General features: G+C 36.5%; 1 protein-coding gene across 3 annotated transcripts in view; it reads left to right on the forward strand.

Annotated features, from left to right (window-relative positions):
• Window positions 1–24,760, forward strand: part of RBPJ (recombination signal binding protein for immunoglobulin kappa J region) — a 144,944-nt gene extending 120,184 nt beyond the window's left edge. For all 3 annotated transcript variants that reach the window (XM_051789856.1, XM_051789854.1, XM_051789855.1), the window contains 9 exons: window positions 2,813–2,908; window positions 12,535–12,700; window positions 13,798–13,972; window positions 15,437–15,574; window positions 15,760–15,872; window positions 18,000–18,140; window positions 22,291–22,446; window positions 23,379–23,482; window positions 24,262–24,760. In XM_051789856.1, coding sequence (XP_051645816.1) covers window positions 2,820–2,908; window positions 12,535–12,700; window positions 13,798–13,972; window positions 15,437–15,574; window positions 15,760–15,872; window positions 18,000–18,140; window positions 22,291–22,446; window positions 23,379–23,482; window positions 24,262–24,577 — 1,398 coding nt within the window. In that variant the 5' untranslated portion in view covers window positions 2,813–2,819 and the 3' untranslated portion in view covers window positions 24,578–24,760. The remainder of the gene's footprint in view (window positions 1–2,812; window positions 2,909–12,534; window positions 12,701–13,797; window positions 13,973–15,436; window positions 15,575–15,759; window positions 15,873–17,999; window positions 18,141–22,290; window positions 22,447–23,378; window positions 23,483–24,261) is intronic.
• The last annotated feature ends 1,127 nt before the right edge of the window (window positions 24,761–25,887 follow it).

Below are 25,887 nucleotides of genomic sequence, written 5' to 3' on the forward strand. Positions count from 1 at the left end.
TAACACAGTCTATGCAAATATTTATTATTCCATGCCACAAACTGTGCCCATTATAAACAGCTACAGGCTTTAAAATCCATGGTTTGCTTGAAAGCAAAAAAGATGTGCCATTTGTTTTATAGTTTTTTGTGGTAATAGAGGAAGCCCCTTGTCACTCTGACTTAACCTCTGTTTTGAATGAAATGCTGCCTCATGTTAGCACTTGGGGCAGGGAGCATTTACATTTTGTTTTAGGAATATCTGTCTCATTGCATTTGTGGATAAGTTTCAGGTTAGCTTATGTCATCATTAAACTTCATTTTAATGAAATATTGATCTGTACTGACTTAGAGGTAATTAAACAAACAGGTCTCCTGTTGGCCTGCCAGTCTTCAGGGATATTTGAAGATACTGTGTTTTAAGGAACGAGCTGCTTTCTGTCTTGAGTAGTAACACTTGTTAGTATCACCCTGAAGTTGCTCATAGGATTTATCTTCTGTGATTTAAAAAAAAACAACAAAAATAGTGACTAGTGAGTGAAAGGTCTTTTAACCATTTACTGTAGTTTTTTACTGTAAATTCCATGTGCAGGATTTTACATACTAGGTGTACTAGGTACTCTTTCCTGTGAGTGCAGAGTAGGCATCTGGGAAGTACTCACCATCCTTCAAAGCAGCAGCTTGCTTGGAAACAAGCAACCTAACCTAACTGGAAACAAGCAACCTAACAACTGTCACACAGATTTTTAAGACTGATTTGTGTAATGCTGTAAAATGTGTCTCTAAACCCTTAGTTTAGAGCATTTAGTCCAATTATTGGAAAATTATTGTGGGTTTTTCTGTGTAAAGACAGTCTGGTTTGGCTAAAAATCCATTCATTGTCGTGCAAGCTCCAGCAGAACAACACTTTGTTCATACTGTGCTAGTTGGTTTTGGATGTAAGCTATAAAAGTACAACCTCCATGAAGAGTTTTAAGATTTAATAATGAAAAATGATGTGTAAGAATTGCAATGGTTATGTGTTCTCTTTATCAGTGTGAGAGGTTGGAGGGGAACATCCCTAGTTCTCCCAGGAGCTTGGATTGTTCAAGTCCACTGTAGCAACAGACCAGTAGAAAAGACAAAATTTCTTCCTCATAAAATGCTAAATAAAGATAGCACCTAGTGGTTTTCTGCATGGGTTGCTGGGTTTGAGTGGTTTGGTTTTTTTTTTTGTAGTAGTAGTCAAGTCAAAAGTTTTTAGTATGACAGATGTTCTTAATTTAGTATGACAGTACTATTGATAGAGTATTTCAAATTGTCAGGTTAAAAGTTTTTAAACAAATGCAGCTAATATATATCATAGTGAAGTGTGTCATAATAATTTCACAGTGAATTATGTTTTGTGTTTTAAAATATATTCTTAAACAATAGTTGTAAATAGGTAAGTCTGTCTGCTTTATCACAGTTCTTCCAGCTGTGCTTTCATGGATAAACATCAGTTTTATCAAATGTAAAATCAGTTTTAATGTCAAATATAAGTAGATCAAGTTAATGCAAATTTAAAACAGTAACTGAAGTCTTTTGTCTGCTTTTATATCCTGCTGTTTAGACAGAAAATCTGCACACTAACCACTAGACGTTAATCATGTTTCATTCAGCCATGACAAACACAAGATTTGCAAAACATCCTTAGCAAAGCTGGATTGTTATTGTCCAACTCGACCCCCGCTCAATGTACTTGCTTTGCTCTATGAAACTATTTGAGGAGATATCTTTTGGAAAAGGTCTTGTCGATAAAATATTGCCTTTTATCTTCCATCATTTTTTTCCACTAGAAATGTTTGCTTCTCGAGATCTTTCCGAAGGGAATTCAACAGTTGGTGTCATTCACAAAAAAAATAAAAATAGAAAAATTTAACCAACCAAGCAAAAAATTTGCTTTATTTAGTGTTTAATCTCTTCATATAACTTCCTGATAAATTCATAATTTGTTTCTCTAGTTGATGACTTTGAAAATGAGTGCGTTGGTGGGCATTCAACCCGCAGAAACTCCTTCAGGAACTTAAAAGTGTTCCTGCCAGCACTCCAACACAGCTAATCCCTAGGGTGTTGAATTTGGCATGCTGCTTAATGAACAGTTAGAATATTATGCAGAAGAATGATAGGGTGTATTGTTCTCTCAATTCTCTCGAGGAATTGCTGTTGGTATGTTTGAGGTAATTACAGCACTTATATGATGTCTGTCATTACAGGGATGATGAACAATAGAAAAGTTCTAAAAATTAATTTTTTTAACCTCATTTTATGCAGGAAGTAGAGGTTTTCTCTAGAAAACTAGATGAAACAATAAGCTGAAGAATTTAACTTTTCCTTAGTATCTTCACAACCAAAAGAAAGCTTGTATATAAACATTGCGCTGATTTAGTTAAAAAATTTAAACAATTTGTCAATATCATGAGATATTAAGTTGTTCATGAAGAAAATATTGAATTAATGAAGTCTGCTCTAATCATATATTTGTGGCATCGTACTTTCTGAAGTAGGACTTTGAACATGGTGTAGTGATTGGCATTGGTACAATTTGACACAAGCATCTTTTATTTCTGGAAAATGTAGTAATTGAAAATGACCACAGACCCTTATTGCTAGCTTCATGCAAGATAGTTCCTTCTTTTTCTTGTGTAATTGTCTTAAACAGTAAGCAAACACATCTTGACCCTGTTAATGATTGCCTTCTTGTTTTTTCAGGTGTTTGGGTTTGGGGTTTTTCTCCTAAAACAGTCTTTCAGTTCTTCTAGTTATAAACAAAACCAGAAGAACTTTCAAAGCTTATATTGTCTTTTCATTTTTAGGGAAGCAATGCGAAACTACCTGAAGGAGCGAGGTGACCAAACAGTACTAATACTCCATGCAAAAGTTGCGCAGAAATCATATGGAAATGAAAAAAGGTAAGTCTTTACACTTTCCTGAATTGCCTTTACAGCTGCCAGCCAGGGAAACTATAGTTTGGAGTCTGGTGCATAATTTGCAGAATTCCTAAGAATGCAGTGTAGTCTGAAGAAACACGAAACCAAATGCTTTCTCATTTAATTGTGTAACAAGTGCTGCAAACCTGTGGCATTCAATGGGGTGATGCCTGTTTATACCAACAGGTTCCCTGTCTGTGGGTGAAGCTTTTCTTCCATTGAAGTAAAATGGCTTTCATTTTAAACATTGCATTTTAAGTCTGGTGTAAATAAGGTGATCCACAGTGACTATTTGTAGAGGAGTGTTTTCCTGAAGAATTTCAAAGGTGCTTTTTGTGCGGTCTTGTAGTCTGTGTGATGGTTTTTATTGCATGACTAGTACAAGCAAATAGGATGGTCCTTCATATATGCAGGTTTCTAGCCCTCTTTTGATGAAATAGAACATTATTTAATTATGAGTGATGCTTTTCTACCTTACATTTCACTGAAGTAGTGCAGTGTTTGGCTATTTTTCAGATACTTTGTATTATTATTATTATTTGTTCACCACACAAAAGACCACATATTCAACACACTAATGGTTTTGAAGTTTTAACCTTTCTTTTGCCACTGTTGCGAAAGTCCTGTTACATCAGTATGTTTTTACAACTTTCTGACATTAGAGGTTTAAGATATTTATATGTGACAGTGTTAGAAAAACAGGAATGTTTGAATTAAATCTGCGGATTTCTCAGTGTATTGCTACTTACCTAAGTCACACTTTCTGATGACTTTCTGAATCACAGAGATACAGACTATATCGTCAACTGTTCTTCAGTATTCTGTGCCTGAGTACTTGTCCTTCAGTACGTGCTGTCTTTTTTGTTAGCCGCTGTCTGCAGTCCTTTCTTTCGAGCAGTGTCCAGCTCCATGGAATTGTTTGCTCAAAGTGCTTTTTGGATCTTTGTGAAATTCTTGATGTGAATCAAGTAGGAAGTCAGTGAAAAAGGAGGAAGTGACGAAAGCCGACAAGTGTGCTGTGTACCTGCTGTACAGCTGTACAGCCCTCTTGCTCTCTGCCGTGTTTAAATGCAAAGAGGTTGCAATGCCAGGCTGTACTATCAGTACATGATAACTTTGACCCTTAGCAGCAAACTCAACAGCCAGAAAGATTTATCCTGACAATATAGGGACCTCTGCTTATCTTCTCACATTGAATTATCATTCAGGAGTTGCATAGTTAACTTATCACTGCAGATGAGTTAAGCATATTACTCCCCAAAAATGAGGGATGTGCTTGCAGATAAGAAAGTGATTCTCTAAACGGTGTATCTGTAACTTTGTTCTCTTGAGGTCAGAGCAGTTCATAAGGGTAGGAACATTTCTCAAAGCTGTCCTGTGTGTCATTATTCTGGAGAACAAATTACATCAAAAGTGGGATGAAAATATAAAGTATGTAATTTTGATTATTAAAAGTTTCATTACTGTTTGGAAAATGTACGTAAGTGTTCTGAAGTATCCAGGGCAAAGATTCAAATTGTTATTCGGTAACAGTTTGTGAAAGTGCCTACGTGCATTTCATAGTATTGCCATAGATTCCTGTTTCCTTGAATATATATGTATACTTCACTTAGTGCTGTAAAGTCACTGTGGCACATACATTACCTGAGTACTGATAATGTTTAGCAAACTGGTCATTGGTTTCTCACTGCTTGAAACAGTTGCTAACTGAAAGTAGGCATTCTTTCACCATTTTTTTTGAGGTGCAGTTCAGCATCCTATCTCAGCACAACTGCATTTGTTTAAGAAAGGTATCTCAGATTTCCCTCTTTAAAAATGGAAGCATGTCAAACAAGAATTTCAGACCTTGGCAAAAGATGACCAGAATGCTTGGATGTTGGTTATCAAGTAGTACGATGGTGAAATGATTGCTGTCCTGGTATGGGTATGAAATGATAGTGTGAAATCAGAGGCACAGAATGGTGCAGGTTGGAAGGGACCACAGTGGGTCATCTGGTCCAACCTCCCCGCTCAAGCAGAGTCATCCCAGAGCACATGGCACAGGATTGAATCCAGATGGTTCTTGAATATCTCCAGTGAGGGAGACTCCACAGCCTCTCTGGGCAGTCTGTTCAGTGCTCAGTCACCTGCACAGTAAAGAAGTTCTTCCTAATGTTCAGGTGTAGTGCATCAGTTTCTGCTCATTGCCTCTTGCCATACATACTAGGGTTTCATTTTTTCTCTTTAAGTATTTTAGGTTTTCTTAAGTTTTAGCATACCATATATACAGTCTGTCATACTGTTCTGCTAGTTCCTAGACTGTCAGGATCAGTCATGATGTCCTGTTGTTATCAGTGTAAAGAAAAGTGCCCATTATTAAATCCTTGGATCCACGTGTGCCCTAAGGTACTTAGTGAAACTTAATGATGAATTAAAGTATTCCTTTTTTCTTTTTTTGAGGTTTTTTTTAATTGCTTCTGTTTTGTTTATAGCAGAAAGTACCCTTTATTTCTGAGTATTTCTGGACTGAGCAAAATTAGTAAAGGTTTAACGTTGCTTGATGCAACTGACCAGTAAAGTTTTTACCATTTTTACATTCAGTACCATTTCTGAAGTGACTTGTTTTGCATACATCTTCTTTATGGGAAGAAACCTATTTCATAGCTTTTTTTTATGGAGAAATTTCGTGTTTTCCATGGGACTTCATTATGACTTGTATATAATCTGGTTAGCTTTTGATCTTTAAAGAGTCAGTTAGTTTGTACTATTTTTGTAATTAAGAATTCCAGTTACAAAAGGAATTATTTCTTAAATTTGACATCTCTTTCAAATAAATATAGAACCTAAAAAAACCCCACCTAAACAAACTTCCACCTCTTGTTCCAGTCTTTAAATCTTATTTATTGCAAGGCCATGGAAAATACTTACCATTAATAAACTTTGCATGGCATAATAACTACCTTTCAGTGTTTTGATGAGGCTTAGTAGATGGTGAAATACTCTGTTGAAAACACTGTGCTGTAGACAGCGCAGATGTCACGTAGTGTGGCCTGGTTTAAATAGGCATCACAGAAACACAATTCCAGGTTGTTGTCACGTGGATGGAGACTTTCTAGGTTAACTTGAGAATTCTTCATACTTGTCTGTAAGTAACAGTAATGAAAGGAGACTTTTTTCCTTTTTGAGTTGACTCTTCATATTAGCCTTGCACTTCCCAAAGTTAATGCTTTTTAGTTAAACAAAGAAGCCAGGAGGTAAGAAGCTCAGGGATGGGCTTTAGCTGAATTTAAGACTTCATGCCTCATGTTTCCTGTTGGATGACTGTCATCTTTCAGAGACATTTAACTGATAGAGACTCAGGTGATATTTACTCCTGATGAGTGTGAGTATTTGGTCTGTGCTTGTATTTTTTTCCATATTTACCATTAACTGAGACCTCTCTCAGAGTCTGAACAGTGTGATCATATAGCAGTTTAAAGAACTGAAGTGTTTTGGATTCCAAGACGTAGTTGATCTAAAGACTGTGAGCCCAACTGGTGTATTTGTATTATGTGCTGTTCTGAGTTTAAACGTTATCACTGCTGATTAGCATGAGAATGCTCTGGCTGCATCTTGGTTTATGGCTGTTAGTGAAGGAGCTCCTGTAATTTCTGTTCAAATACTTCCCTTCCCTGAACTGAGTGTGCCTGCTCTCTGGATGATGCTCTTGTTATTGAGAGCATAGCCTTTCCCAGGGCTACCCCATGGTTTTCACTGCTTCATCCTTTGCACTCTTGGACCTAATGATTTTTCATTTGTTGTTGTTGTAATGAATTCCTTAGTAGATGTTGTTAGCTCTTTAGCTCCTAAGAAAAGGGAGTCTCAGAACAATGTGGGTAATCGACAAACACATCTCCTGCTTGACTGACTTGGAATTGACAGGTACAAAGGAAAAACTTCCCTTCCAATGTCACTCTGAATATAAAAAAACCCTAGCTGGTGGAAACCCCTGAATTCTCCTGAAGGCAAATACTTCTGTAAGATGAACACGGATGACTTGGAGGATTTGAGAAAGCAAACCTTTGTGAACATAAGCCTGTGGTTTGAGGAGAGCATTGAGTGCATCAGAACTAGGTAGCAGTAACATGAGCTGATTTTTTTTACTTTCTACCCCTTGCTTCCTGGCAAATTAGGGTAGCTTCTGTAGTTGAAGTACCATATTTTTTCTGTATTGATTGGCCTGAAGGAGTATTGTTTTCCCCTTTGGTGATTGTCTGATTTAACACAGTATTCCAGGCTCTGCCAAAGTTCAAACCTGGTTCTCTTTGTGTTATTGCAGTCAAGATTTGGAAACCACTAGAAATTATTCTGCTCTTCCCTTCAACTCATTTGGAATAAAGGGGAGCATCCTTAGACAAATCTCAGCTTGGTTTTCTTGCCATGGAAAAATGGTTGGTTTCCAGTTGGTCTGATGGAACAGATCTGTCAGAACAGATGAGTAACAGCTTGTTTCTGTTTGCTGTACTGAGTTACTAAACCTGGAGTCTAACAGGAGGTTGGTCTTTCCTCACTTGAACGACCTATGAAATTATAGTGTAAGAAGATACTATGGGGGTGCCCTTTACGTTTTGGAGGTTGATCCTCTGACCTTTTCTAGATAGTATCAGTTCCCATGTTAGCTTCATTTAAACCTGCCCGTGGTTTTAATTACACTGATCACAAATACTTCAAGATGCATAGGAGGAGCATCACAGAGAGCCTCTTCTGAGGAACCAAGAGTCCGTAACAAAATGTTGTAGGGATATGTTAAATACGTGAAGTATTTGCAGAGACCTGGTATCCCAAACTGTTACCCTGGCTCAGTCACTCTGCTTTATATCAGCAAGTAGGAAACACTGAACCTGCATCTTGTCATGCGGCTCTAACAAATGTGGAATAGGTTTTGTTCAGGAATGACATTCCAGGTGGTTATACTTCCAGTAATGAAATAGCTCACAGAAGGAATCCCTAACAGATACTGTGTGTTTTTTAGATCAAGTTGTTAGGTGTTTACCTCACAGAGAAATGCCTTGTGTTGTTTTACTGCACATTCAGCAAGAAAATGCCAGCCTGTTCGTTGCATAGAGAAGAGGTATTAAGAGAATATGCTACAAATGCAGTGAAGAAATTATATCCTATATGATTTTCTACTATTACTTCTTGTACTGAAAATTCCGAAGAAGTTCGGAAGAACCAGACACAGCTACCTGTCCCTGCAACATAATTTTTTTTTGCTATTTTTTACTCAGATTAATACTTCAGAAGAATTTTTGCCTCCTACTCAGTGTCACTTTAGTTTTGTGGTTAAAGAGAGGTAGGGCTTGTAAATCAAAGGTTGAAGGAAGAGTATTTTCATTTGTTCCACCAAACGTCATCCTACCTTATTTCCATCGGTAGTACTGGAATTTACTTTACATAAATTACCTTACTTATTTTGGGGAGGTGATTTTTCTCTTTTTCTCTTTATAGTTATCTGAAAGCCAGCCTCTCACATGAACACTTACATTCCTATTTACATTGGAAATATTTCATTAATGAGAGAACCTGTTTCCAGCAGTTATTTTATACATATCAAAGAGACTTTCTTTAATTCTCTGTGAAAATTAAAAATATAAAACAAGTGATAGTTTACTCACCGTATATTGGATAGAAAATTTTTAATTAATCTCTCCTATACATTACTTCCTGGAACTGTAAATATGAAGTAAAAGGCCTTGGGACTTTACTTTGGACTATACTTGTCTCTGCCTGAAGGGTGAATAAGAGCCTGTTACATAAGAAAATCCATTCAAACTGTGAATGTCCACACTCTTCTTTTTCATAGTTTTAACCCAATTTAAAATTTTCTCAGCTCCAAAAGTTTGTTTCTTTGTTCAGTAAGTCATAGTTTTTGAGGGGTTTTCTCTGTGGTCTAATTTTAAAAGAGTGCTTTAATTATTGTGGCTTGTTTCCTCTTCTTCAATGGGTTACAGCTTATTTCTTAAAGGTCTTCATTGCCATCTAGTGGCTGTAGATTTTCAGAGGACTTGGTTTAGAATTAAGCTGAAATGAGAAAGGATATGAAAAAAGTTTGGGGTTTTATATTTCTTGTGTTCCAACCAGTAAGATAAATATGAAAGAGTACATGAGGAAGAAAGGTAAATATGTCACATGTGCTTTATGGTGTTATAATACTTGGAATACAAGGGGTTTTCTTTTTTCAAAGCATTGCTGTGTTAATAAAGATTGGTATTAATTTTTAGTCTGTGTATAACTTCTTCATCAGAAATAGGTTGTTAGAAGAAAATTAGTGGGATATGTCTGTTAACACTGAAAAGGTCTTGTATTGTCATTTTGGTTTGAAAATTCAGAAGCTCTGTGGTGTGTTACTTGAAAGCTTCTTCCCCCCAAAATTGCATATCTTAGACTTAGTTCCTAACCTGCATTTGAAAAGTATTGTTCTTAGAGGACCATGGTCACACTTCCCTAATCTGGGATGGCAGAGTAGTTTAGGCCTCTGCTTTGCTCTCTACAGTACTTGGGCATGGTCATTGCCCTCACTCGACCCCTTGATCTAATAAGAATGTGACTCCTGCTTATCCTGTTTCTTCCTCACACCTCCCCCAATGTTTTGGGTTTTTTTTAATGTTACCACGGTTGTCTAAGTAGAAATTTTCTCAGTGTAGTGCTGAAACTTCTTTCTTTCTTTCTTTGGTTTTCTGTTTCCCTAAAAAATACTGAAAGTTGCAGCAACGAGTAGGTGAACTTCCGAGTAGGTTTCTAACAACAGTTAGGGTATTTACATCTAGTCGTGGGGTGATATGTAGAAAGTAAATATACGTGTTGTACTTTTAATATGAACTTTATGATCTTGACCATTGTAATTGCACTGTCTCCCTGACAAACATAAGTCCTCTTTCAGGTAGAGAAACACTTGAGGGAAATTAAGTCATCTGTTGTGTTTGAAATAAATGCCGTTGAAAAGTAGAAAATGCATTCCTGGTTTTCAAATCAAAAATTTGTAGTAGTAAGGGGAAGATTTAATCAGCATATAACAGAAACTCATGGTGGGCTTAAATATACCCCTACTGTATCATTCAATGTCTTGATGAGGTAAACTGCAACAGAGGTCAGCTAGCAGAAGATAAGAAGCAAAAGGCATAATTGCAACCTAAAAGGGATACACAGTGTGTGCTGTTTAATATTTACTGCTACTCACTCTATTCATGGTGATTTTCAAATTCCAGAATCTCTATTCTTAGAGCAATAATATTACAATAACCCATTCTAATGTCAGATAACTACAAATTTTAGCTTTATGACTAATGGCTGGGCTAGTGGAAGCATTCTCATGTGCTGCTACTGTGGAAGTGTTATTTTTGTGTTGGTTTATTGCGTAGTCTCTTGACAGGTCATCAGGAAACATCTGCTCTGCAAATTGGCGAGTTTCTGCTTGTCACCTTGGTTCTCTGTGTCCTGCATTTTCAGTTGGAAGAAAAAGATTCTAGAGCTTTCATATGACCTGTGATTACCCCAAAGAATGAAATACAAAAACTAAAAACTGATGCAATAAGCACATGAAAAGATGTTAATTGTTAAACTTTGAATAGATTGTTTCTACAAGTGGCTTTCTCTTAGTTCATAATTCTGTTTATCAAAATTTCTATGCTTCAGAACAGTGTGAAGGCAGGAAAAGGAGCAAATAATTAAGTTTTTGCTGAAATGGATTATCAACATGGAGGAAATATAGCATTTGTTTCTGTTTGTTTAGAATTAAGTTTAAAAAGCAATCTGGGGAGCAGTTTCACAAATTAATTTGGACACCTCAAAAATGCAGAAATTGTGATGTCACATAGTGAGCTACTTTCTACAGATTCTCTTTTATAAGTGGTCTTTTTTGGACCACAATACTTTTGAAAGACATTCACAGATATTTGAGCTGAATGGATACTGGTATAGCACCCATTTTGCTGTGTTTTACATAGGATGCATGTAAGTGAAAAATTTTGACTGCAGGTTTATTGTCAAGAAAGTAAGTTTGGGGGTTTTTTTGCCTGCAGGCAGTAATTTTTGTTCATTAGCACTGAGATGTTTTAAATAGCTGTAAAACAAAATCTGGTTGTTTGTTTCTTTGACAAAGAATATACATTATTTGTGTCCATTAACCAAAAATACTACAAATATTTTTAGTTGCTTATATGAATTCCTGATATTTACATTTCTTTAATTATGTTATTATTAACAGTACTTTGGTTTCACCTGTTAAGGATTCTGTTATTTAGAAGGACAATTTTGTATCTGTTAAATAAAGATATTTCTGCTGAATAGGTGAGATAAAGAAGTGATTTAGGCTGGATTTTTATACTGAGGCTGACTTCCACTAATGAAGGTTTGTATGGTGTTTAATAGAAGTAACAATTGTACAAACATTTAGTATTGGAAAAGACCTTTAAGATCATTGAGTCGAGCCAGTAACCTGGCACTGTCCTCTCCTGCCCAGGACTCCCACAGACACTTTAGAAATGGAATAATTTTATCCTCTGATCATTTTCCTGTGACTCAGAGCCTGCAGTTCAATTCACCCACGCCCTGATCGCTCCTGCCTGCTGCTGTGGCTGCCTGTGGTGCACAACTGGCTGCTGCCCCGGCATGGGGCCTGCTCCCTCCGCCCGGAATTCAGTTGTCCCAAGCCAAATTAAAAAAAAAAAAAAAAAATCCTTCCCACCTATGCAAGGTAGGAGTCAGTGCAGGATTTCAGAAGTGCCAAGTTAAGCACTACTCTCTAATTTGAAACAAATAGAATAATAAAAAACTTTTTCAGGTCCCTCTCCCTTCACGCCTCCTTATCTCCCTCACAAGTGGATGTACTCTTCCTACTTTTTTATCTTTCATCCTAATGAAATGACGATAAAAACACTGCAGCTGTTCACTAACTAAAACCAAACGTTTTCACAATTTGGGCTTTAACAATATACAGAAACCTCAAGACCAATGCATTGTATTATGCTGAATTTGATTTTGAGCATGTTGCTACGTGTAGACTCTAAATGGGTTGCAGTCAGTGCTGCTGAAGACTACTAGGTCTTATCTTCTGTAGTTACTGATGAAGATTAAAAAAATCATTTAATCCTTTTAAAAATTGAAGAGAGGCTTATGCATGGATGGAATAGAGTCCCTCCTTGCTAATGACAAACCACTAAATGTTTAGGAATAGTAGTCAGCAGTTGTCCATTAAATTAGTGTGTGGAACTGTTCTGTGTATGTTAATCGCTGCATCATGTTAAGCACCTACAAAAGCAAATTACTGTAATAACTTCTGAGGCCTTTTTACTTACTTTCAGAATCTCTTTGTAAGGGTAGAAAGCATTTTCATTTTGCAGAGGCGCAGACTGTCATATATTGAACTGGAAAGATACTCAGTGACAGTGCATCTACTGCTGAATTGTCCTTGCTTTTTCCCTTTTTTTTTTTTTTTTTAAATTTGCGTTTTAGAAAACCTTCAAGGCAAATGAAGGGGATGCCTGTACAAACTCAAATGCAAAATGTGAATGGGCTAAGAAAGCTTTGGGTACACATCAGTTTGTTTTTCTTGAAAGCTGTGTATAATGCTATCATTTGTTCCTCATTTTCAGGTTCTTTTGTCCTCCTCCGTGTGTGTATCTTATGGGCAGTGGATGGAAGAAAAAAAAAGAGCAAATGGAACGGGATGGTTGCACTGAGCAAGAATCACAACCTTGCGCCTTTATTGGGATAGGAAACAGCGACCAAGAAATGCAGCAGCTGAACTTGGAAGGAAAGGTAGAAGAACTGTAGCAAACCACTCAGATTACTGAAAGGATATTATAGCTACATGGTGCATATTTCAAGGAATGCCCTTGCTTATTTTTGGTAACTTTTCTTACACTATAGCAGATACTACATAAGTGGTTTAAAAAAAAATCCCTCGAAAATATGTAGGATGGTTGAATAGGTGGATTTAGTTCATAAGGTCATAACAAGATACTAACCTTTAATTTGTAGGTTCTTGATGCAGAGTCAATAAACTGTTAGGTGTTTGGTAGGCATCAGTGGCTAACTGAAATCTGCTTTCTGGCCCAAACTCCATGTCCCTTTCCTTGCATGAATGGAAGTGTCTGAACATCTGCTGCTAGAAGTGGTCTTTAAGTCCCTTTGCATAAAAATACTATTAAAATACTGTCTTAAAAATTTGGTAGATTGTTTTTTACAGTGGTGTCAATTGCTTACAAGATTTTTTTTTTTAAAGGTATTTGTGATGAATTAAACAGTTGGAAACTAGCAGCACAAGTGTTCATTTTAGCTGGTTGTTTTATTAAGCTGTATTTTATAGCCACCTAGTATTTCCAGCACTGTCTACCAGAAATGCTTCATATATTGCTGAATAGGAAAGAATAATAAAAGTTCTTTTTGATATTTTTTGAGCTTCTATTGTCACCTAGCATAAACACTTAGCCAAAAGTAACTTTCTCATGTTTCAAAACCCAGTCTTTCCCATCCTTTCAATAAAAGTTTGTCTCAACACATCTTCTGCACAGGTAGCCTCTTGTGCATGCCCAGTGTAGTGTCTGTATGGCTATACTCAAATGTAATTTTTAGCAGTGCTCTTAACCCCTCAGGGATGGCTTTGACACAGTTATGGTCTCCAATCATGTTTTCCAGTCGTGGAAAACTGTAAAGTAATGAGGTTGGGTGCTAAACTTCACAAAGTTAAACAGTAGTCATAAAAGAAATCCATAGGGAAGAGATGGAAAAAGCAATTTCTGATATGCTTTAGAAATTATTGCATCATATTTCCTATTTGTTCATAATTAAATATACATAGTTTCTGGAACTGGGTTGACTTGAAAGAAGAAACAACAGTGTGTTTTCACCTACAGAATTATTGCACTGCCAAAACCTTATACATATCAGACTCAGACAAGAGAAAGCACTTCATGTTATCAGTAAAAATGTTCTATGGCAATAGTGATGACATCGGTGTGTTCCTCAGTAAACGGATCAAAGTCATCTCCAAACCATCTAAAAAGAAACAGTCACTGAAAAATGCAGACTGTAAGTATTTTACAGGTTTTTTATATGTAGCAATTAATTTTGACTCCTACTAAATTTTTATGTATTCTGATGTCTGATTACAAAGTAAATACAAGGAAATTTTCAACTTCCGTTTTTTTTGTTGCATTTCAGAATTGTACACATCAGCTTATTTTAATATGTTCCAATATAGATAGGTTACACTGTTGAGTTTTATGCAGTCACAGCTAATTATTTAGTAAATACAGAAGGTCCACCAAAAAGCCTGTATTCTGAGAAATGAATCCTTGTAGACAAGTGTATAAAGACTGTTCTACCTCAGCTTTCCAAGCTTTTGGATCTGTTAAGCTGCTGTGATCTGGTGCTTAGGATATTTTGATCAGTATCAAAGAGATAGTGATAAATGAGTAGCGTCACGTTACCCAAACTGCACTTCCTTACATCACAGCCACCTTCTTACTCCTTCATGCCATTTTCATGTTTTTATTTTTGGTTTGCATTGTTCCTTTTAAGTAGTTGGTTAAGAAATCTGTATGGTGATGTTTCACCCAGATATTTGCTTACTGTGTTTTTCAACTAACGGTATCTCTGGTGCTAATGTATGATTTGGAACATTTTTGCTTCTCCTCCAGCATTTTTTGCCTGCATACCACCGGAGCACCTCAAGAGATACCCTTTTTTTTTTTGTTTGTTTTTCTCTTTCTCTTCACTAGTGCTTTAAAAGGCTCTTCCATCTGTGTTGGGCTGGAACCCATTCACCTATGGAATGTGGATCTCGGGGCCGCTAGCTTGGCACATGACTAAAGGCAATCTGTTGCTGTGCAGTTCACACCCGTGGGCTCAGAGTATGCACTGTTGAATTTGTATTCAGACAGATAGTTTTGATGGACAGTGAATATGAACCAAGTAGAACAACAAGCCCATTTTGATGGCAAAATGTTAGTTGCTGATTTTTTTTTTTTTAGGGAGCAAACTTTGCGTTTCTCTCTCTTGAATGATCAGTAAGTTCAGATCCAAGAACATTTCAAGTTGCATGGTTATAATTTGACATAGTTACATCCGTCTTTCTTTCAATTGCTTGTGATTTGTAAGAATAATTTTTCTTTATACTTCAAATATACTTCAAATGATTGCCGAAAGTTGTCTAAGTACTTCGCAAGGGCAGGTGAAAGCTTCTGCTCAAATAATCAGTTGTTGGAGAAGGAGTCTTCAGCTGGCAAGCACTGGCCCATTTGGCTAAGTGGCAAAATCCGATGAGCTAGCATGCCTTTGGAGAACAGACACTATGTTTGTTATCCCACTTGTATTTTGAGTATTTTTGGTCTGTCACAAATAAAAATATTTCCTAAATTACCAATATTTGAAAATTATTTCTTGATTTCACGTATGCTTCAGTTTATTTTACAGTATTTGTGACTTTTTGTTACTTTTCTATGTAATAATGAAGTAATTTTATGATCTCAAGTCTGTATATGTTCCTTGCAGTATGTATTGCATCAGGGACAAAAGTGGCACTATTTAATAGACTTCGATCACAAACAGTTAGCACCAGATATTTGCACGTAGAAGGTGGTAATTTCCATGCCAGTTCACAACAGTGGGGAGCGTTTTACATTCACCTCTGTAAGTAAAAACAAAGCAATATATCTTTTCACTTCCCTCCCTCCATCCTCACAGAAAAACATCCTGCATATTAATTGCCCATATGCAGATTTTTGTTACTGAATATATATATTTGATGTAATAGTGTGATGTTAATTGTTGTTCTTATCAAAACAAATAATTCTGAAAATTCCTGTTTCATGCAGTGGATGATGATGAATCAGAAGGAGAAGAATTCACAGTGAGAGATGGCTACATTCATTATGGGCAGACTGTCAAACTTGTATGCTCAGTTACTGGCATGGCACTCCCAAGACTGGTACAGTTTAATTTCTCCAATGCTGTAATTAATTTATAGATAGATACTTAATGTAATTCCATAGTTGGGTTCACATTGTTTACAATTTTTGGCTTTTTATGTTTCCCTTTGTTAATACATGTTTTATATGGAAAATGGCATTCACTTTAATGAAAGCATCTTTTTATATCTGCAGATTAATTCTGTAAACAAAGATCAACTTGTAAAATAAGCATAGGATATTTTTCAGAATTCAAGCCTGCCAAAGTAGGTTAATCTGTCTATTTTAAAAACAGTATATCCCCTGTACCGAAGTACTTGAAATATTGATATTGAATGGATGAGTAAAATATTTGCAGCCAGTAGGAATATTCCATGTGTTGAGTTCAGCACAGCTTTAAAAATGCTCTACTGATTTGAATCTAAAAGCGGTTCTGTGTACTCTTGAGGATACATTAGACCAATATCAGCTTCCAGAAACTTCTTTTAAAATTTATTAATACTATGAATATTAATATGAAACATGGGAAGTACCTTTGAGATGACCAGTTAAGGTTTGTGAACCAAAAAAAAAAAAAATTACTTCTGGATACACAGTAGCAGTTTTTATAAGTAAAGTTAAGTGTAATTACACATTTTTTTTCTCCTTTTCTATGTGCTTAATGCCAACCTAAGTGGAATTTTATGTGACTGATAAATAATGCTTCTTATGAGATCTTCTGTGAAATTGTGGTTTGTCAGCCCATTATGAATTACATCCAAGGCTTTCTCAATTCCATTTTTAGCTGGAAACAATCTGTAGAATGCACCAATGTAAAACCAGCCTTCCCTACATTTTACTAGGACTGTAATGAGAAATTCTCTCTCAATATCAAGCTTAGATAAAAAAGAAGATAATAGCCTACTCAGTGTAAATGGGACAAAATGATAATTTCAATAGATTTTCTTTTTTCTTAAATCGCATTGTTTAATAGTGAAGTCCAGACCTGATTACTACTGATCTGATGCAAGCAAATGAAATTCATTAACATAATGTCACTTTATTTGTGGGCTTCCTGTTAATATTTTCTTATTGCTTAAAGGAGATGCCATCATTTATTATTCCAGAAGCCTTATTTGCAAGTAGAAATAGATTAAAACAAATTAGGCTAAAGGTTCCTGTTTGTTTGCCATTGGGAACATTTGTCATATGCCTTACAGGACTGATTGGAGGTGATGTGATTAAAAGGTAAATTGCAGATGTTTTATAGGCTAATGCAAAGAACTTTGAAGGAAAAAGTTAACCTTGAAACATAATTATTATTATTATTATCATCGTCATCAATATAATACCTTTTACTGTCATTAGAAATCCTAGAGGACATAGTTGCCTTTCTGATTGTCAGCTTAAAAATCTGCAAGCACATAGCTGCTACTGATATTGCATAAAATTAAGTATTAAACTTTTTTCTGGAAGTTGATTAAAATTACGAGCTACAGATTTTCCCTGACTGTAAGGGAGTAACTTTTTTAATTTTTAAAAATAAATTGGTAAAACAGATCTGAATTAAGTCAGCAGATTTTTTTTTTCACTGAACTTCTGGTTGTAAGGAACAATTATTCCTTGCAGTTGTCTTTAAGTAATATTTTATGACCAACTACTGTTAAGATACACTGTAATTGTTGTGTTTCCAAAACTCTAAAGGTGTTGAGATGTGCTTAAGTTAATCCTTATTTTTAACTATTCCCCTTTGGCAACTGGTTTGCCACAGAATGTTGTTGATCCTGTCAGTGTTGGAAGCTTCTGTAGAACGGTATTAATTATTAAAAATAGTAATTAATAATAAAAATAGTAAGATAATTAATAGTTGCTTTTCTGCACTGACTAATGGAACAAAATTAGATTTTGCTGAAGCTTCAACTTTTTTCCCCACTCCTATAACAAAGATAAAATATATATACATGTAGCACATTGAAGTAGTACTGAGTGTTACTTCAGTTGTGTTCTTGTTTCAAAAGCATTGAGAATTATGAATCTGATATTGGTATTAAAACAGGAGGCACGTAAATGTAAAAAAAAATTACCTTTCACTTCCTTTATTTTCAGTACATATGTAATAAAATACAGAAATTGTCCTAAATATATATATGTACTATTTTCGTTCACAGATAATTCGAAAAGTAGATAAACAAACGGCGTTATTGGATGCAGATGATCCAGTATCACAGCTCCATAAATGTGCATTTTACCTTAAAGACACTGAGAGAATGTATTTGTGCCTTTCCCAGGAGAGAATAATTCAATTTCAAGTAAGTTGTTTAAAACTCTTTCAATAGATGAGAAGCGTGGTTGCAAAGTTTTCCCAGATATTCCCAAAATATGTGTGAATACCATTTTTCCAGTAGGTTTTAAATGCAAGTCTGATACTTTGTATTGAAAAGAGAGAATGGAAAGCTACAAACTTCATCTGTCCCTTTCCAAATCTGTTTTTCTTTCCTCAAAACCTTCTTCCATGTCTGTCTAGACAATGAATTCTGGTTTCTCCAGTAGAAAAAAATGGAAACACACTAGGAAGTTGTGCATGCAATCATGATATTGTGGCTTAACATGTTGACATATGCCAATGGAGTTGCACCACTCACTTGTGTGTCCATTTCTAGTTTACAGCAAATAGGAAACGATACAGTCAACAATAGTCTTGTTTCATGGTGAACTCAGCAGTTGCCATGTCTTGCTCTTGGATGACAGTGCAAACGTAGACAGCTGTGGCAGTTGACCACAGTAACTTATAAAGCCACAGAAACTTGGATTGTCTGTAAAGAATATAACTGTCTCAGAAGTATTTTTTTTTTCTCCAGCAGATGGGGAAAAATACTGGATTTTAGTCTCATGTGTATGTTAGCATGCTTTTAGCAGACTTTTTCAGCGTGGTAATTCCTGCCAGACTAACAAGACTGTGTCCAAATTCAGGACTAACTATTGCAATTTTCTTTAAATATGTCAGGGCAGCTCAAATAGCAAAGGGTGTTGAGAGATAATGCTGTGCTTCAGGAAGATGGGAAAGACTCAAGACTTCCTCAGAACAGCTGTAGCTTCTTGGGTAAGAAAAGTAGAGGTAGGAAAGTGGAAGGCTTGGTAAAAGTTCACTTGACTTCTGTCCTGAATTGGGACAATGGAACTAGAATATGAAAAGCTTTGTTCTTATTTCAGTAAACATATTCATGTCCTGTGGTTCAGAAGGTGGTTTGATCTATTGTTTCTACCCACAGCACACGGCAGACATATATCTATTAATATACTATATGATAGTATATAGTATGGTATAGGAGAAGGGACCATCATCAAGAAGAAGACTGTGAAATGGAAATTACAATAACTCAGATCAACCTTACTATTTAATCTTTCTCAGAGTACTTTATGGGAAGTGCTGAATGAAGAAGCAGCTCCTGCTTCTCTGACAGCTGCCTTAGTTTAGCATCTTGGAATTGCCTGTGGGATTATCAGTACATCCTACCACTCTTCAGTTTCTGCAGCCCTCATGGAGCCCAGTCTGATAAGAGCTCTGAACTTTCCACATGGGTAGGAGTTAGATAAAAGGACAACCCCCTATTCTGAATTCTTTTAGTGGAGTTGGTACCTGCTACTTCTACTTGCTGGCTAAAATCTTTTGTCTTGCACATTGGGCTATTACCATGCTTTGGTAAGCGAAATTACTATGAACAATAAACTCTTTCTATCAATGTCAGGAGAGAAATCCTATTTTATCTGATTTTTATTTGGATTAGAAGACAAAGACCAGGGAAACAGCATGTGTAGTATCTTTCACCTGCCTGCTCTTAAGCATTTGCTTTTGAATACTGTTGCTGTAGTAGGAATCTAGGCAAACCATGGTCACTGTAAAAAAACCAAAAAAACCCCGAAAAACAAAACAAAACAAAAACCTACAAACCCCCTGAACTTTTCTTTAGGGTGACAAATCTCCCTTAGGTGAATGGAAATAGCACTATATAGAGACCTTAGAGGCTTAAAGCAGAGAGGCTGTAAAAAGTTAACGAGTGAGCGTGAACCTTGAAATCCAGTTGCTGAAGTACCAACCAGATCTTTCTTTCCAGACACCCATGTGTTCTGGAGCATAGAGAAAGAATATAAATAATGCCTTACAGGATCAGAGCACATTCCATGTCTCTGTCTAACAGCAGCAATAGGAGTTGGTGCTCATGGGAAGCAGGTGGATGTGGTTGCTTTATGCAGTCCAGTGCAGTTATACTCTACCAGCATCCACACTGCTTGTACTAGGTGTTGTTAGAGGCTGCCTCCCTGATTCTATCTTTTAGTATCATTTTGCAGATTTGTACATCAATTTGATTACTTTTGAATGTGCTGATGTTTTTTTTCTGCAGTGAGCTGCAGTGAACTTTCTGCAGAGTGGCAGAAAGTTCAAGGGGTTTCCTGTCCTTTGTGTAGTAAACTTTTGCTGTATTTGTTTTGAATGATGTAACGATTTCTGTGAGTGATTCCTACTTCCAGTGTTGCAGGATTTAGTGAGCAACAGTTCTGCATTCACTTTAGCCATCAACATCTTAGTTTCTTCTCTCCTAGTTGTACAGTCAGTCTTCTCAATTTCTTCTCGTAAGGTCAGCACTCCTTGGTGATTTTAGTTGCCCTTTCTGTCCCTTCTCTTTTTTCTCCATGGCTTTCTTAGACAAGGAGACTGTAACTGCACACAGTATTCCAGAGTTAGATGAACAAAACATCTACACTGGCAAAATAACACCTGATAGCTCGTTCTCGGTATTTTTTTCTGATGGTGTGCAACATTGTGTTGTCACTCACTGCTGCCACTGCACGTTGAGGTGGCCTTTTCAGAAAACTGTCAGTGGCAACATTAGGAGTTATAACTTCTGTCTCCATGTGGAGCCAGACCATGATGTTAAGGCATTTCAATCTTCCAGAGCCATCTATTGAGAAACTTTAGTTATGAAAGGAAAGGAAGGGAAGGAAGTGTCCCTGGAGGTAAACTGCTGTATTTGGAAGTGGTAAGGAGGAATGTTTCTCTAGAATAGGACTCATAATCTTTCAAGGAGTTCTGTGACAGAAGTAATTAATGTGTTCCTGAAATGATTCTTGATGTAGCAGGACTTTGAGAACAAATTCTGTGGCATTTGCCTTCCATTTTGTGGGTTTAGGAGATCTCAAAAAAGTCACTCAAGGGTCTTTTACAGGTTCATTCATTTTTTTATATCCATAATTTTATTTGTCATGGCTCGAAGTGCATCAGTCCGTGCCAAGAGGAATTGCAATCAACCTGTAGGAAAAATGTCATGCTTCAAAATAGTACACAACAGTTCCTATACAACATATACAACAGCTCCTCTTTTGAAGTTGGACTAGTAATTTAGAAGCTCCGTATGTTTCTAGTGGAAGTATCATTTTGATCTTGAGCTTGGAAGGATCTATAGTTACTGTCCGTGTTGCACTCTTCCCTTGCAAGCTGTTTTCAGTGCTTTGTTACATGATCATACCAGAGTGAAGACTCCATGTGAAAATTAGGCTTAGATTTTAACATCTGAACTGGTCAATTCACAGTAATTGAAGTTTATCTGACATTTTGAAGAGTGAAGGTTACGGTTACATACCTCGTCATTCCTAAAGCGCAGTGGAGGAAAAGAGGATTTAGGTATTAGAATTTTTGAGTCCCACTTTTTTTCTGTGCCAGTGTTTAACCTATACACAATTTCCTTATTGATTGCTAGGTGTTGTTGCTATTGTTCAGAGAGGCTTCTGTGACCATAAGAAAAAGGTTCAGTGTATTTCCTATCTATGTAGATAAATATATATATATATGTGTACTAATTTAGTAATATTTAGAGGGAGACAGTAGATGATCTTTAAGGGGTCTTCCAACCCAAACCATTTTATGATTCTTTTATTCTAATTTGCAGGGTTGTTGTTTCAGCTTCTCTCCTATGTCTTTGAACAAAGACTGAAATATAAGCTTGTGTTTTCATCATTTTGTGGATGGTGAAGAACTCTAAAAAAAAAGGAATCTTGACCAGGTGTAAATCATAACTAATGAAAAATATTCCGCTTCAGTCTGTAGCTGTTTTAGTCACTTTGCATTAATAGAATCAATTTTAAAGCAGCTACTTCTCATTGCCATAATTTTTTGGATAATGGCTATTGAATAACATTAAAACCTAAAAAGTTGAACTAAAACTCAAACATAAGGCGAGGTGACAGTGTCATAAGTGATAGTTATGGTGTTCTCACAAATATTAGTTTTCTATTAGTTTTTCTGAAATGTATGTAACTGTTTCTCTCAGTCACTTTGTTAGAGGAAAACAGAAGGAAACATGTTTTTGCAATAATAGGCGTTATTACTGGCTGAGTTGGTTTTTGGGTCTGTGATTTGATAGACGTGTCTACAGATCAGATCTAAAACTTTTCTTTCTTTCTAAGGCCACTCCATGCCCAAAAGAACCAAATAAAGAAATGATTAATGATGGAGCTTCTTGGACAATCATTAGCACAGACAAAGCCGAATATACGTTTTATGAGGGGATGGGACCGGTCCATGCTCCAGTGACGCCTGTGCCTGTTGTAGAAAGTCTTCAAGTAAGTTTGTTGTTGGTTTTAATAAGCTCTTTTATGTTAGATTATTTTTGTCATACTGTTTTAATCATCGTGGTACCTTTTTGGAATACTGTAGAAAAACAGTCTTAATGGCTTTATAAGTATTAAAATTACTTTATGTTGTAATAATTTTTCTTACCTACATTTCAGAATACATGAACCTATCCATCACAGGAATAATATTAATATTGCTCTATACAATAAGGCTTTTATTTCTTAAAATACTGTGGTAGTGATATCCTTAAGACTTCTGTTTTGATTATTTAGAAATTGTTTTTGACTCTTAGACAATTATAAATCAAAGAGAGCTTATTAAAAAACAATCAGCATTCATCTGAGAAAAACTTAAAGCTCTCCTAACACATTCTCTGGAAGATTTTGTTCTCTGTTTTCAAAGCGTTGTTGACATCTATTTCTTAAGTGGCCACTATCAAAACTTGGAAATTCCCTCATGTTATCAAGTTAGTTGGCAGTACCTTTTGTATGTGTTACTTCTTTATAGTTCAGTTGTGTAGGTTGTGTGTGTTTTGACTTTGTCCAGCTGAATAGAAACAGCACTGATTACAGTTCTTGTTTGCATATGAAGATTTTGGGATTTCTTTGTTGTTTTGGGGGGGGAGGAGTTGTTTGTTTTGTTTGGGGGTTTTTGTTCGTTTGTTTTGTTTGGGGGTTTTTGTTCATTTGTTTTGTTTGGGGGTTTTTGTTCGTTTGTTTTGTTTGGGGGTTTTTGTTCGTTTGTTTTGTTTAGGGGTTTTTGTTCGTTTTTTGGTGGGTGGGTGGTTTTTTTTGGTTGTTTTGTTTTGGTGGGTTGTGGAGTTTTTTGTTTGTTTTGGTTTTCTTTTTTCCTAACGGAGGAGTGTTTATTTTTATTAATACATATTTTGGGGGGGATTTTCTTCCTTTTTTTTTTCCAGTTGAATGGTGGTGGGGATGTAGCAATGTTGGAACTTACAGGACAGAACTTCACTCCAAATTTACGTGTCTGGTTTGGGGATGTGGAAGCTGAAACCATGTACAGGTACGGTATTTTCTCTTACTTTCATGGTGATTACATTCTCCTGGGTGCTGTGAAGAGTGTATACTCATGTGTACACACTTAAGTGTATACTTCTCCATCCTGCAGAAAGAGATCTGAGCCAGCAGGCTCAGTATGAGTTAGCAGTGTGCCCTGGCAGAGGGGAGGGAGGGCAAACCACATCTAACTGGTCAAAAGAGGTGATTGTCCCGCTGTATTCAGCATTGTTGCAGCCTCACCATGAGCACTGTGTGCAGTTCTGGGTCTGATGGTTTAAGGATGTCCAGATACTGGAATGTTTCCAGAGGAGAGCAACAAAGTTGGTGAAGGGATGGAAGGCATGTCCTACATTTTACGGATGAGGACTTTGGGCTTGTCCAGTTTGGAGAAAAGGAGGCTGAGGGGGACCCCATTGCTCTCTGCAACTTCCTAAAGAGGGAAAGGAGAGAGGGAGGTGCTGTACTCTGCTTCCTGCTGTCATGTGCCAGGATGCATGGGAATGGTTCAAAGCTGCACCAGGGAAGACTTAGATGGGACATGAGACAACATTTCTTTACCAAGAGGGTGATCAGACTGGAACAGGCTTCCTAGAGAGGTAGTCGATGCCCCAGGCCTGTCAGTATTTAGGCATATTAACGTTATTGGACCTTAATAATATGCTTTAATTTTTGGTCAGCCCTGCAGTGGTCAGAGTGTGGACTAGATGATTGTTGAGCTATTCTGTTCTGTTCTGTTCTTTAAATTTAAGTATATTCTGCTCATTGGGCTCTCCTGTTTTCCAGATGCGCGGAGAGCATGCTGTGTGTTGTTCCAGACATTTCTGCATTTCGAGAGGGTTGGAGATGGGTCCGACAGCCAGTCCAGGTTCCAGTAACTTTGGTCCGTAACGATGGCATCATTTACTCCACCAGCCTTACCTTCACATACACACCGGAACCAGGGCCACGGCCACACTGCAGTGCTGCTGGAGCAATCCTCCGAGCCAACTCGAGCCTCATGGCTTCCAGTGAAACAAACACAAACAGCGAGGGAAGTTACACAAGTGTCAGCACAAACCCAACCAACGTCACATCATCTACAGCAACTGTAGTGTCCTAACTACTGTTGTTTGTCTGGACTTTAACTGACTGTCATGTGCTACATTCAAGAGAACTGAACAATTTTTGTGGTTTCATGGGAAAACACCTTTCCATTTTAGGTGATACGAGTTGAACCTTGTTACCTGCAAGTGAGATCTTAAAAACAGAAGCCACGATAAAAAAAAAAAAACAAACAAAACAAACCAACAGCCGAAACATAAGAACTTTATTGAAAATCTATTTTTCAGCTGGTTTTTTTAGTGGGCAAGAAACAAAAATGTGGCTGGGATACATGTTGAGCAAACTAGAAAACATGAACACAACATAGTTTTTATGGACCAAGGAACTTGTATAAGCTTTAGTATAAAAGGTACATTTTCACCATACCTTTTTTGTATCACAACATATAGTACACTTTTGTTACCAAATAGTTTATATTTTTTTTTCTCTGAGCTTTTGCTCTGAAGTATATTCAGGTTCCAAAGCCTGACCATGCTTGTATAATCTAATTACCATACTCTTCCAGTTTTAAAAAAAAAATATATATTTTTGGTCTGTGGCTGGAACTGTTCCTTTTTTTAAACTGAAGTCTTGTGACTTTTTATGGACTGAAATTGTTTTTATTTCAGCAAGTAGAACCTTGTAAAGGCCAGCATATTTTTTTTAAGATTATATGAAGTCTGTGCAAAAGCTTTAAAAAATGCCTCTGCCTTGCCTGCAATACATGCAATGTATGTTAACTTTAGTGCTCTGTTTTCAGTCATTGTTAATAGTTATTTCTGTTTTTCTTTTTTTAAATACGTATTTATAGTGATAATTCATGAGGTTCTAACATTACATGAGTTTTTTTCCTAAAGTGGCATCTCAAGCAGTCATATTAATGATTGTTCATGTCACAGGCATATGTTGGTGTTTTTGAAGGGTTGTTACTGGGTTACTCCCCCTCTTCCTTGCGCAGTCATATTACATCTGAAAATGTTTCAGGATCTGTTCAGGTTTTTCTAATCTTGTATATAATTTGTATTAAATGTAAGTTAAATGTTTTATTTCAAAAGTGGAATGTTCCCAATAACTTCATTTGGCAGCATGTCTTCTGTCTTGTTGGCATGTAACTAAAGTACCACGAGAAGTATGTGCTACAAATGGGATTGGTAGGTGATGCCCTCCATCACTTGAGAATCACAACAAGCATGTTTTTCTTCATACTGTTCAGTAAATTAGGCCAGACTTTCATGTAACACTTGTATTGAGAACGTGCTTTCATTGTGAAGTGATCATACCATAATAACTAGAAGTAAATTTTATTACTTAGAAATGGGCAAATAGAAA

This window comes from Manacus candei, unplaced genomic scaffold (genome assembly GCF_025592945.1).
Source record: "Manacus candei isolate 608988 ecotype Guabito, Panama unplaced genomic scaffold, ASM2559294v1 h1tg000028l, whole genome shotgun sequence".
NCBI classification, from domain to species: domain Eukaryota; kingdom Metazoa; phylum Chordata; class Aves; order Passeriformes; family Pipridae; genus Manacus; species Manacus candei.